General features: G+C 50.0%; 1 protein-coding gene across 1 annotated transcript in view; it reads left to right on the forward strand.

Annotated features, from left to right (window-relative positions):
- Positions 1 to 13351, forward strand: part of CAPN7 (calpain 7) — a 40415-nt gene that overhangs the window by 23015 nt on the left and 4049 nt on the right. The window contains exons 10-17 of the mRNA XM_006883324.1: positions 1283 to 1429; positions 3364 to 3470; positions 4317 to 4437; positions 7202 to 7346; positions 7475 to 7574; positions 7855 to 7990; positions 8983 to 9058; positions 12992 to 13137. Of these exons, the coding sequence (XP_006883386.1) occupies positions 1283 to 1429; positions 3364 to 3470; positions 4317 to 4437; positions 7202 to 7346; positions 7475 to 7574; positions 7855 to 7990; positions 8983 to 9058; positions 12992 to 13137 (978 nt within the window). The remainder of the gene's footprint in view (positions 1 to 1282; positions 1430 to 3363; positions 3471 to 4316; positions 4438 to 7201; positions 7347 to 7474; positions 7575 to 7854; positions 7991 to 8982; positions 9059 to 12991; positions 13138 to 13351) is intronic.

Consider the following 13351-nt stretch of genomic DNA (forward strand, 5'->3'; position numbering starts at 1 on the left):
CCCCCCAGTCCCCCGGCCTCCCATCCTCGCCCGGCCCCCCAGTCCCCCGGCCTCCCCGTCCTCACCCGACTCCTCGTCCTCGTCCTTCAGTCCTCAGGAATCACTGGCTGAGGGGATGGTTGGTGGTATAGCCCATTGGAAAGTCCACGCAGTTCATTTCTGACCTGTGTCACCTTTGTGCGAATGACCCCTGTGATTATAATGAGAAATAAATACCCTGACAAGTAAAATAGTTCTAAAGAATTCCAGAAGTAATTGAGCTAATGACTAGTAATGTATACAATAAAATTTAGTCTGATATTCTGAATTATCTTATTAATTAAAGAGAAATGCAGCTGTTTAGATGTGTCAGATGGAGGAGTTCAGCCAGGAGCCTCAGCTTGAGGTCCAAGGAGCTCTGCAAGCCCTGTGGTTCCCTTTGGAAGGGGCTGTAGAGGCCGCAGTGACCTGACCCGGGAGGTCTTTAAGGACCTCCAGCTCTTTGCCCGGGTTCTTCATGCTGGGGGTCTCTGAGCCCCCATCTGCTCACTTGGACCCTTCCTCAGGGGAACCCAGGCCTGGCCTGGACACGCTGAGTCCTTGCTGCCCAGTGGCCCAGGTGGGCAGCCTTGCCTGGTAACTCAGTGACTCCGATGTTGATGTGCACAGACCCCCCACGCAGGGCTTGGCTGAGCACACATCTCCCACGTCTCTACTCCTGTCCGTCCAGCATTTGCCCTCTGTCCTCTGATGCTGATGCCGCGGTCCAGGCACGCTCTATGAGCCACACTGCCCTGGCCGAGTATTTGGAAACATACATCCCAGAGAATAGTTGGGGGGTTCATATTATAGATTGCGATTATCTGATTACCTAAATGTACTTTATAACCATAATGTTCTACTTCTTTAGCTATGCACTCTGTCTTTTAATAGATCAAGGCAGAAATACACTGTTTTGCACAGTTGAAGGAACAAATAACGGTGTATTTACCTTCTTGATATGAAACCCTTTTGTAGTTATTTTATACTGTGTCATTTCTAAAATCTACATTAATTTTGATGACAGTTCTAGCCGTTTAACCAGGTGACTCAAGTCCATTACTTGACAGTGACATTAACTCATAAGATTGAGTGAAGACATCATGTAGAATTTGTACTTGAGATTTTAGAAATGACATTATCACCACCGAAAGCAGCACATTGTGCCCTTTGTTTGCAGTACAACAGAATGACTTTTCTTTCGTCAGGAAAGAGACGAAGGAGTTTCGGATCACCTAAGGAAGTGCGTGTTCTTTCTGTTCAGGTGATAATTGATGACCAGTTGCCTGTGGATCATAAGGGCGAGCTGCTCTGCTCTTACTCCAACAACAGAAGTGAACTGTGGGTGTCTCTCATAGAGAAGGCCTACATGAAGGTCATGGGGGGCTACGACTTCCCCGGATCCAACTCCGTAAGTAGACAGAGGCCCCGGGGGCCCTCAGCACTGCCTGGGGGACAGTTTCACATGTGCACTTCGGAAACAGTGCTCTGTTTAAAGGAAAACTTACTACCATGAAAAATGCTGACCAGTCACCCTCCTGTGAGCCCGTGTTCTCCTGTTAAGAAAAGCACATTGTAGGGACTGTAGTAAGCTGAAGGTGTGTGTGTGTGTGTGTGTGTGTGTGTGTGTGTGTGTGTGTGCCGCTGTGTTCAGAGAGAAGTCCCGTCAGACACCAGGGGTCTTTTCCAGAGAAGTCTGTTCACATCAGTGGGCTGGCCTGTAATGTCCCATTTGTACACTCGTCAGCTCGAAGTTTGGTTCTGCAAGGTCTGTTTGCTGGGTGCGGTTTTGCTTAGGCAGCTTGAGTACAACGTGCCTGTGAGAACAGAGACACAGAGTGGGGTGGGGCTCAGAACTGTGAGTCACAGGCCGCTGTGTGACGTACTCGACAGCACCTGACAACAACAGTACAACGTGCCTGTGAGAATAGAGACACAGAGGGGGCAGGGATGGGAACTGAGAGTCACAGGCCGCTATGTGACATACAACACCTAACAACAACAACATCAGTACAACGTGCCTGTGAGAATAGAGACACAGAGGGGGCAGGGATCGGAACTGAGAGTCACAGGCCACTGTCCCCGTACTTGACCCGGCAGCACCTAACAACAACAGCAGATGTACCAGTGTCATTTAGTTGCATGAGGTTGGCCTAGGCCAACATTAGCTTAACCTTGAGTAAACACTGGCCAGCCTGGGGCCTCAGAAGTTGTGTTTAGCCTTTCGTAGCCTCTCTGCTTGTCTGTGAGGTAAAGATGTTACCCTCTCGTTGTTGTGATGATTAGATGAAGTAACGTGTGTGCACCGCACCCATCATTCGCACAGCGTTAGGACACCCCCTCACGTCCGGTCTCCCCTGCTCCTCTGGTTTCTATGTCACTAGGCAGAGAACGTAGAGGTCACGGTGAAGTGCAGTTGGATGGACTTGACCTGCGTGGTCAGTCACTAAGGTGGCTCAGACCTCAATCATTGAGTTGAGCTTCCTGACCCATTGCCTGTGGGCGGACCTACTGATGTTTAAAAGGAGAAACAAAGAATGAGAATTTGAACCATTTAGCCCGATGTCTGTTGTAGGGAGTCACTAAATGGTTAGTGACTCTCCCCGTCATCATTGTCACATGTTCTGACATTTCCTTACAGTTACCAATTAGGAAAAAGAAATCTATTGTCCAGTCCAGGACGTCCCCAGGCAACACACCAGTTCCTTTCTTCATTCTCTTCAAGTGGAATTTGTAGGTGAATTAGAACCGCTAGGAACTGTGCATAACTCACATCAGTAAGTCAGCTGTTGTCTTAGTAAATGTTGTACTTTTCTATGTGTTAAAAACCTAACGACATTAAACACCGTTTCCAGACATCCTGCAGGACTTCAGTATAATAATGCGGTAGTGGTGAGGAGTTACACTAGCGACCAGCGGGACATGGTTCAGATCCCTCAACTGCTCCGCAGGACAAACACGGGCAGTGTGATCTTGCTTCTGGAAACCTGCCGGAGGGTCAGCGAGGGGTCATTTCTGACTTGATGGTTTATAACAACAACAACAATATGCACCAAAAAAGTTATTGCACAACATGGTATATACTCTGAAGGTTTAATATACCAGCCTCCACTGAGGTTCATGCCTGTCTATGTGTAGACGTTTGTAACCTGGACTGCCTGTCTCAGAAAGCCTTTAAATCAAAGTCTGAAAGTCTTTGATTTAAGTAAGAATTTTATCAAGACGCTTCATTCCTGCCAAGTCTTGGTAAATCAGGGAGCTAACAGCGCCCTCGGGGACTTCCTGGGCAGAGAACCCAGGGCCGAGAACACGGTCTGACCACGCTGCTGTGTGTGCTTCTTGCAGAACATTGACCTCCACGCGCTGACGGGGTGGATTCCTGAGCGGATCGCCATGCATTCAGACAGCCAGAACTTCAGCAGGGACAGCTCCTTCCGAATGCTGCACCAAAGGTCAGGACTCTCCTGCTCTCAGAGTCTGCCTGTCACCCCAGGGGCAGGATGCAGCAGTTACCACGGAGACTGTCTGCAGATGTCCCGTTATACACTTGTTACAGTCAGTCGTCCGTGATCTTTTGTGATGATTGTAGTTAATACAGATTGTAGGTAACATAAACTGTTTTAATCAGGAATGTGTGATACAGGAAAGTGCTGTGTTTCCCTGCGCTGGTAAAGTGTGAGGGGATTGGGAAAAGCGGGCCTAGAACTTGAAGAAGGAGCACTGGTGGTTTATTAGCAAGGAAGTGCTGCCAGTCCAGTGGTCATGGGTTCAGATCCACTAGCTGCTCCGAGGGAGAAAGATGGGCCTTCTCCTGTGTGACCTGCTGTCCTTGGAAACCTGCTGGAGGGTCAGCTGTTGGGCAGTTCTGACTCAGTGGTCCTCAGCAGCAACAGGGAACATTGTAGAAACTGGGAAATTGTCTCCACACTGACAGCAAAACTAGAAGAAGGCTCAGTGAGTTGGTAAATAAATTACGACCCTTTTTGTTAAGTGCATTTGGTGTTTTTTATCTTCATTCCTTCTTGTAAATCTTTGGAAAATGTACCTTTTGCTTCCCTTCCTTGACAGTTCTATATCTGAGAGTGAAAATATTAAACCTGGCAAGGGATCAGAGAAATAGGTACAGTTAGTTTATCTTGTCTCTTAGGCTGTGAAATAGTGTTCTCTGCATGGTAGCAGTTCATGTTAGGGGGAATGGGTAACACGTTCCAGGAAAGATTTAAAGTTTGTGTAGGCCTTTAGGCTCAAGGGAAGCACATCAGTTTTCTTGAATTGCTTGTCTTTGCGGATAATTCCAGATTCCACAAAGGAGACGTCCTCATCACAGCATCCACGGGAACCATGACTGAAGCGGAAGGAGAGAAGTGGGGCCTGGTCCCCACCCACGCATACGCGGTGCTGGATATTAGAGAATTCAAGGTGGGGCCTGAAATGCTTTTACTGCGTTTCTTGCTGTTTAAGAACTTTCCGGAGACTCGGGGGACAGTAGATTCCTGAATGTGAGCTTGAGACCGCTTTCCCATCCCGCCTTTTACCGTAAACAGCCTGCCCTCTGGCGTTGCTGTTAGGGGCCGCGGAGGCAGGGACAACTCGTGATGACTCTCGGGAGAGCTTGTGATGGCAGGGACAGCTCGTGATGACCTTCGGGACAGCAGGGCTGAGCCCTGCCCCAGCCAACATCCTCACATCTCTGATGTGCTCATTGTGTCAGTCCGTCTTGTCCAGCATCTTCTGACCCTCACCCTCTCGCTGACCGTCCACCTTTCCCAAGCACTGGCCTCTCCTGACAACAAACGTGGGGTCACGTTTCCCATCCTGACCTCTGAGCAGCAGCCGTGGTGGCACTTTCTCTACGACATATTTAGGGGTCTTTCAGCAGCCCACGGGATAGTCAGTACTCCTCCCCGACACCACAGCTCAGAGACGTCGATTCCCCTGTCATCCTCACTCATGGGAAACCAGCCGTCGGCCACCGGGACATAAAAGCATGGGAGATGTGACCATAGGAGCACAGGTCCTGAGGCTGGAACGGAAGTGCTGTTAGAGCTCTTTATAAAAATGACAGCCACGTTATGGTGGACGTGAGCTCCTATGGAAGGCTGTGGACAGTGTGCTGATGTCTGGATCTGTGGTCACTGTTGGCCTCTAAGGTCGAGGGCACAGAAAATGTCGTGGGGGTGAACAGTGTCGCAGTAACGGGGTGGAAGGATCCCTGGCGGCCTCTGTGAGCAGTTGCTGGTTCTCATGGCAGCCCAAGGTCCCCATTGGGCTGGACCCTGAGGCAGCCATCGCGCTAGAGAGTGAGGCCGCCTTCGGGCTGGAGCGTGAGACTGAGGCTGCCGTCAGGCTAGAGTATGAGGCCACCGTAGGGCTGGACCCTGAAGCTGCCATCAGCCTATGTCGTGTCTCTTGTGAACACCGGCTCTCTGATGTCGAAGTATTAGACTTCATGGCTTCTCAGGTTGTGGCTTGTTCTGCTTCGCTGAGGAATGGATTGCTCTGACCCGGGGGTGGGGGTCTCTCCCAGGAAGGCGTAGTGCTCGAGCCATCGTGTCACCAGCTCGTTTGAGGAGGGGTGCGCTCCAGGGCCCTCTGCTTACACCCCTGGGAGGAGCAGCACTCACGGCACCACCATGTGTGGCTCAGCCTGGTTCCCGGTGAGGAGCGTGGACGGACGCCAGCAGGAAGGCAGGAGGGGTCATTTCCAAGGGACAGTCTCAAAGCTTTCTAAGTCAGCCGTGTGTTCTTACGCTCGTGCAACCCCATACTTCAGGGAATTAGATTGTCCCTTTAAGAGTGATTAATACGTATTTTAACTTTTATTTATATGTGTATACACACACACACACACACACACACACTCTTTGGGAGCTCTGGTGGCGTGGTGGTAAGAAGCTGCACTGCAATCCCAAAGGCACATGCTTTGAATCCACCAGCTCCCATGCAATTTACTGTCTTTGCAAACCCACTGGAGAGTCAGCTGTCAGTTGTTGTAAGAACAACATACATATTTTGTAACATTTATCATTTGTATTTCTAAATAACAATATAAGTTACCTTTATAACATATATAATTTAACCAGGAGTGTGATCCAGAAGAACTGAAACACACTGTTGATTAAAGTTTGACATTAAGTAACAAGACAGCTTAGATCCTGTATCATCATGGAGGGGAAGCTCCCCCTTCACAGTCTCTATTTCAGACACATGGAACTGGTTCAGTTTTAATCACAACCTGAGAAGTGCGTCAATTTACATAGTATACATTATAGGAGTGGCATCCACTTCCTAAACAACACGCCTCCAGAAACTCTGTGAACTTTGATAAATGTCGATAGTTGTAGAGGGGCTTCAGGCCTCTTGTTCATAGGGCCACTATGACTTGTGCTCGACTTGACGGCAATAAAAAACAACATTATATATATATATTATATGTTACACGTATTATGTATTATATATAGTATATATGTTATATACCATGGACTGCTAAGAAAATGAACAGGTTCATCCTGGAGAGGGTTAAACCAGGCTGCTCCTTGGAGGCAAGGATTCTGAAGCTTGGTCTGACATACTTTGGTCATGTTGCAAGGAGGGACCAGTTCTTAAAGAGAGACGTCATGCTTGGGAGGGTGGAAGGACAGCGCAGGAGGAAAAGACCCTCTATGAGGTGGATTGATTCAGTGACTGGGGTAATCGGGATGGGTGTGTCGGAGACAGTGTGTTTGGCACAGGACAGAGCAGGGTTTAGGGCTGTTGTACATAGGGTCGCTGTGAGTCGCAGGCAACTAGATGGCACATAACAACAACAACGTATACGTATTATATATATAATATTAAACTAAGTGGTGCGTGTTTTAGAAATGTCATTTGCCACAATCACTAGGCAGTTGGTGATAAGGACGAGTGGTGTTCAGGTGCGTGAATCGGAGCCTGGAAGGACAATGATGATGAAATTCACAGTCATTATGAGAGCAAGCTTGAGAGGGAGGAGCAGTTCTGCAGGCATTGACCTTGACTAGTTAGGGATGTCCCTCACCACGGGGCTGATTGGCAGCATCATGAGAGACGGGGAAGACATTGAGAGTGTTGTGGAGAAAACCCTAAAAAAGATAAGGTAGAAAAAGGAAAAACTAACTAAGCGGGCTGGGTTTTGTCATGTATGATGGCCTGTGCTTCTCGACAGGGCCTGCGATTCATCCAGTTGAAAAACCCCTGGAGTCACTTACGTTGGAAAGGGAGATACAGTGAGAATGACACCAAAAGCTGGACCCCAGAGTTGCAGAAATATTTAAACTTTGATCCCCGAACAGCTCAGAAGATAGACAACGGTGAGGACCTCTGTCAGAGGCTGACACCCTTGATCTTAAATGAGGGTCTGCTCTCGCGGGGTGAAACATTTCTGCTGAGCACAGCAGTGAGATTTCAGACAGGATCAACTGAGAGCTTTCTTTTTCAGGGATATTTTGGATTTCCTGGGATGATGTGTGCCAGTACTATGATGTGATTTATCTGAGTTGGAATCCAAGTCTTTTTAAAGAGTCCACATGCATTCACAGGTACCTCTCTGCACGTGTCCGAATGTGTTTTCCAGCAGGTTCAGGGTTTTCCCTGGAGAGTGTTCCAGTTGATTTAGGAAGGCCCATGGTCTCTCTCTCATGCCCACAAAGGACTATCACGTACGGGTTGTTTGCTCTCTGTTCTTGCTTTTGCCAAAAGCACAGTAAGACCAAGTAAAAACGTGACAGCACCGTTGTGTGGAAAGCACTCCTGACAAGGTTGGGTTTCCTTCCTGTAAGAGTAACCGCCCCCTTTCCCTTTGCTGACTCTGCCTTTCAGTACCTGGGACGCCAAGCAGGGGCCGGTCAAGGACGCCTACAGCCTGGCCAACAACCCCCAGTACAAGCTGGAGGTGCAGTGTCCACAAGGGGGCGCCGCTGTGTGGGTGCTGCTCAGCCGACACATCACCGACAAGGTACGACGGCTGCACAGAGGGACAGTGAGCCAGGCCGTGGTCAGCGTGGACAGTCATACAGAGGGGACAGTGAGTCAGGCCGTGGTCAGTGGGGACAGCTGCACAGAGGGGACAGTGAGCCAGGCCGTGGTCAGTGGGGGCAGTGAACCAGGCCGTGGTCAGCAGGGACAGTCATACAGAGGGGACAGTGAACCAGGCCATGGTCAGAGGATACAGTGAGCCAGGCTGTGGTCAGAGGGGGGACATCCGCACAGAGGGGAGACTCCTAGAGTGAAACAGGCTGTGGTTAGCTGGGGGACAGCTGCACAGATGGGAGACTGTTAGAGTGAACTAGGCTACCAGGATGTGGTCAGAGGGGGGACAGCCGTACAGAAGGGGAGACTCTTAGAATGAACCAGGCTACCAGGATGTGGTCAGAGGAGAGACTCTTACAATGAACGAGGCCGTGGTCAGTAGGGGGACAGCCATACAGAAGGGAGACTCTTAATGAACCAAGCTGTGGCCAGAGGGGGGACAGCTGTCCAGAAGGCAGATTCTCACACTGAGCCAGGCTGTGGTCAGAGGGACACACAGGGTCCAGGGCCTTGGGGACAGCTGTACAGAGGGGAGACTCTGTGAGCCAGGCTACCAGGCTTTGGTCAGGGGGACACACAGGGTACAGCACCTCCTGGCCACTTTTTCTTTTTTTAGTGTTTTCTTGGTTAAATTATGGGAGTTGACTGTATGCGTTAGATCTTAGTCATATTGATGTTAACATGAGTTTGAGGTTTGAAACTGTTTGATAATTAGATTTCATTCTATAAAAAGTAACTATTATTTGGATAGCCCAGAGCCTTTCAGCCTCTGTTTAATTCTGGAAAAATCATAAATCACTAAATAAAGTAGCTGAAGGTAATGCTCTTCATTGATATTCTTTTTTTAAAATCTTGTTAAACACTGAACAAGCAGTATTTCGAACTTTTCGTAACCACATTGAATTCTTCTGATTTTAGGATGATTTTGCAAATAACCGAGAATTTATCACAATGGTTGTGTACAAGACTGATGGGAAAAAAGTTTATTACCCAGGTATGTGTGAGTAGACAAACAGAGCCTATTACTGAGGTATGTGTGAGTAGCCAGACAAACACTGATTGACTTTTTTTCATGTGATAAGTTGAGAAATGGCGAGTGTGGTTGGACGTAGGGGCCGCGTGGGTGGTGCTTAGAAGCAGAGTGAGCACATGGTTGGGTGTCCACCCCGCTCGGGTTTTTCCTTCTGAGATCCAGCTGCATCCTTCCACCTTGCCGGCAGGGACTTCTTTATCACACTGAAGTAATGCCGTCTTCTCTGATCACAAGTATTCTGGTTCCGCATGCTTTGTTCAATCGGCTGTAACTATTCAGCGTGTGAGACTTTCCTGCATGTTGTCTGACCCGGCTCTCCCTCTCCGCATTTCATCATCTCACTCCCCAGCGCCTTGAGCGCCCTGAAACACTTTGATTTCCCTGCTGAGAGTGTCTCTCCTCAGCCCTCGACCTACGTCTTTGCCCCCAACTCTCAATGCAGCTGGTTAAAAGCTGAACTGCTTCTCCTCTGTAGTAAACCTCCCAGATGCTGCCAGGCAAAGTGAGTCTCCTCTCTGCGGGCCTTTAACGCACCGCATTGAAGCCACTTTGGGTTTCCTTGGTCACATTTCTTTTCGTTATTTACTAAGAGGTACAGTTTTCTGGACACTGGAGACATTGGTGAACAAAACAGGACTCATCTTTTATGGTGTTTTTGTCCCACTGGGGGAGATGGGAAGTAAACAGCTGCCGGGTAGGGCGTGCTGTCTGCAGAGAGAATCTAGGCCCACGTGTTAGTGGCCGTTCCTCTGGTGGTGGGTGTGGAAGGTCTCTGAGGAGGAGTAGGATGAACTGTGAATGACAGGGAAGGCGTGTCATGCAGAAGTGGAGGCAAACGTGTGGACAGAGGGTCCACACGGTGGGGAAAGTGCTTTAGGACCAGAAGGCAGGCCTGCAGGCAGGAGGCGGCCCATGGCGTCAGAAACACGCCCAGGCTCCGGTCACAAGACCTCTGCCGGCCTGGACAAGGTGCGCCTGGTGCGGGCAGTCACCGGAGAGGCTTGTTCAGGAACGTGGACGTCGTCGTCTTTTCATTTTAGGAAATCGCCCTGTCTCTGTAATCTGCTCACACATCAGGTCGCTAACTGAAAGGTGACCCTGGAGGGTAAGGAGCTGCACTGCTAACTCAGGGCAAAGTCAGGCAGTTGGAATCCACCCTCTGCTCCGCAGCAGAAAAGCGGACGGTTTCTTCCCGTGCAGTTTACAACCTCTGACAACCTGCTGGAGGGGGAGCGAGGAGTCGGTTCTAATTCCACAGTTCGTAACAACCACAGAAACGGTTGGCATGTCGGACCCATCAGCCGCTTCACAGGAGAAAGTGGGCATCCCCTCCCATGAAGATGGACACGTGCTTAAATCCGAGTGTTGTTGTTGCTGTGTGCCTTGGAGTCGACTTCACCTCACAGCGACCCTGTGAACCGTGGATCTGATCTGAGCCCTGCCCCAGGCCTTCTTTAATATAATCTGGCCCATTATTATAGCCACTGTGTAAACTCATCCTGCTGAAGGTTTGCCTCTTATGCTGACCCCCCACCTTGATATCCTTCTCCGAGGACTGGCCCCTCATAACGTCCTGCCCAAAGGACATGAGATGCAGTTTCACCATCCTCGTGCTTCCGAGGAGCCCTGCTTGACTTTGTCCAGAACATAATTGCGTTCTCGGCCGTCCATGGGACATTCAGCACTCTTCTCCAGCGCCACAGCTCAAAGGCATCTGTTCTTTTGTCATCGTGAGTCATTGTCCAACTTCCAGGTGCATAACAAGATGTTAAGGAACCCAAAAATGACAAAAGCAGAGAAGTCACTCGGGCACTTTGATTCGTTTATGTGAGAAGTGGTGGAGGGTTGGGCCAGGTGGTCAGGGTAGAGAGACCGGATCCTGCCCTTGGTGTTCCTCCCAGACCTCGTTAGTGGAGTAGACAGAGGGGCTGGAAGAGTCTCGGACGGGTTGTGCAGTGAAAGAAAATTTTTGGTTTTTTAAATTTGAGTTGTTGTTGTTGTTGTTGTTGTTGTTGTTGTTAAGTGCTGGTGAGTCACCTGTGTCTCATAGCGACCCTATGTACAAGAGCCCCAAACCCTGCTCTATCCTGTGCCAACCTTATTGTCTCCGACACACCTGTCCCCGTTACCCTAGTGACTGAATCGATCCATTTCATCGAGGGTCTTCTCTTGCGCTGTCCCTTCACCTTCCCAAGCATGACGTCCCTCTCCAAGGACTAGTCCCTCCCTACAGCATGTCCAAAGAGTGTCCGACGAAGCTTCAGAATCCTTGCCTCCAAGGAGCAGCCTGGTTTCACCTCTGCAGGGCAAGCTTGTTTGTTCTAGCAGTCCATTCAGTTTTCTTCTCCAGCATCAAAGCTCAAAGGCATCAACTCTCCTTCTATCCTCCCTAGTCATTGTCCAACTCTCTGAAGCATAGCAAGTGATTGCAGAGACCATGGCCTGTAACAGGCGCACCTTAGTCTCCAGACTGACATCGTTGCTCCTAAGTACCTTGGAGAGGTCTCTGACAGCAGACTTCCCTAAATTCAGGTGAAGACACTGGCCAGGGAATTGCTTAGTGCTGGGATAGGGTCAGGACGGAGGCATGGTTGAGTCAGGTGTGCAGGTGACATGTGACCACATGACCTGTGGGAAGGAGCGGTGGGTACCCAGGGCCCAATCCTTGGACTCTTAAGATGCCTTCATGTTGAGCAAAGTAAAGTTACCAGCAAAGAATTAGAACAGACTGGATAAAATGAGAGAAAACCCAGTGAAGTGCTGCTGGGGAGAAGAAATGTTTCCAGGAGGAAGAAATGAAGGCCAACGTCCATTGCAATTGGACAGTTGAGGGCAGAGGGTGTTGAGCTGAGCACCTGGATGACACTGTCAGATCTGGCGAGAGATGGAGCTGGAAGCCTCGCCGTGTGATCGGAGAGGAGCTTAGGGAGGACTTGGCAGTAGTTACATCCGGGGAGCCCCGATGGAGGTGAGGAAAAGGGGGTCAGAGCACTTCATCAGATCCTGTTTCTTCAGTTGTGGTGGTGGCAGCGGCGTGTATCACTGAGTCTAAAGCCACACCCAGCAGACCGTCCAGAGAGTTTGCAGAGGCAGGAACATCCTGGGAAGAGATTGCCCGTCTTTCTCCTGTGGAGCAGCTGGTGGATTCGAGCTGGATCCTCTGCTCTGCAGCACAGGCTTCCCACAGAGCCCCCCCTTTAATCGTAGTAGGCCTGGCATTCATCCCAGAGTGGGGGGGGGGTCTGCCCACCCCTCAGTGAGGAAGGGGCCAGGAATAAGGATGGTGGCGGGTGGAGATCCTGGCGTATGAAGTAGGGCCAGAAGTGCATTGAATTGCTCGCGCAGGTGCATAAGTACCTGCCTGCCTGTTCATCTCTGCGTCACTATACAGAACGTTTTACGGCGCCGAGTGGTTCTGACCTGGGGTGACCCTCCAGCAGGTTTCTGAGGCCGTAAGTGACCACGGGGAGTAGATCACCCCTCCAGTTACCTCAGTGTCACCGGGGGGTTCAAACTTCCTACCAGTTAGCAGTGCAGCTGGCTACGGCGCGTGCTGCCGGAACTCCGCGTGCCTGGGCTTGTCTGTGCAGGGCGATGTGGTCCTGACAGCATGCTGTGACTTTCTGGTCTGGCAGATCCCACAGTCCCTCCACAGGGGAGGAAGGAGCGGTCCATCCCTGTTGAGACCTCCGGCCTTGGAACCCGGTGGGGTGTTGCTCAGAGCGGACCTCAGTGGGCTTAGAGAGTAGCCTTTAAGTGTTTTAATTCATTAGTACCATAAGATCAAAAAAACTGACATTGGTCCATTTAATTTTTTCCTGCCATAAACATAAACCTTGAACTCATAAAGGAATCTGAAGTCTCCTTTTCTATGAACTTCCTTCATTTTTACAGCGGACCCAGCTCCGTACATTGATGGGATTCGCATTAACAGCCCTCATTATTTGACCAAGATCAAGCTGACAACACCCGGGACTCACACCTTCACCTTAGTGGTGTCTCAGTACGAAAAGCAAAACACGATCCATTACACAGTCCGGGTGAGTACGGCCAGCGCCCCATGACAAAGTGAAACAGCATCAGATCTACAGTGTGCTGTGCTCCCGTGAGAGCGTAGATGGTAACGTAAAGCAGCGTCAGGTACACGGTGTGCTGTGCTCACGTGAGAGCGTAGATGGTAACGTGAGGCAGCGTGAGGTACCTGGTGTGCTGTGCTCACGTGAGAGTGTGGATGGTAACGTGAAGCAGCGTCAG

Source organism: Elephantulus edwardii, unplaced genomic scaffold, assembly GCF_000299155.1.
Source record: "Elephantulus edwardii isolate Elephantulus edwardi_28Jun2011 unplaced genomic scaffold, EleEdw1.0 scaffold00027, whole genome shotgun sequence".
In the NCBI taxonomy this organism is placed as follows: domain Eukaryota; kingdom Metazoa; phylum Chordata; class Mammalia; order Macroscelidea; family Macroscelididae; genus Elephantulus; species Elephantulus edwardii.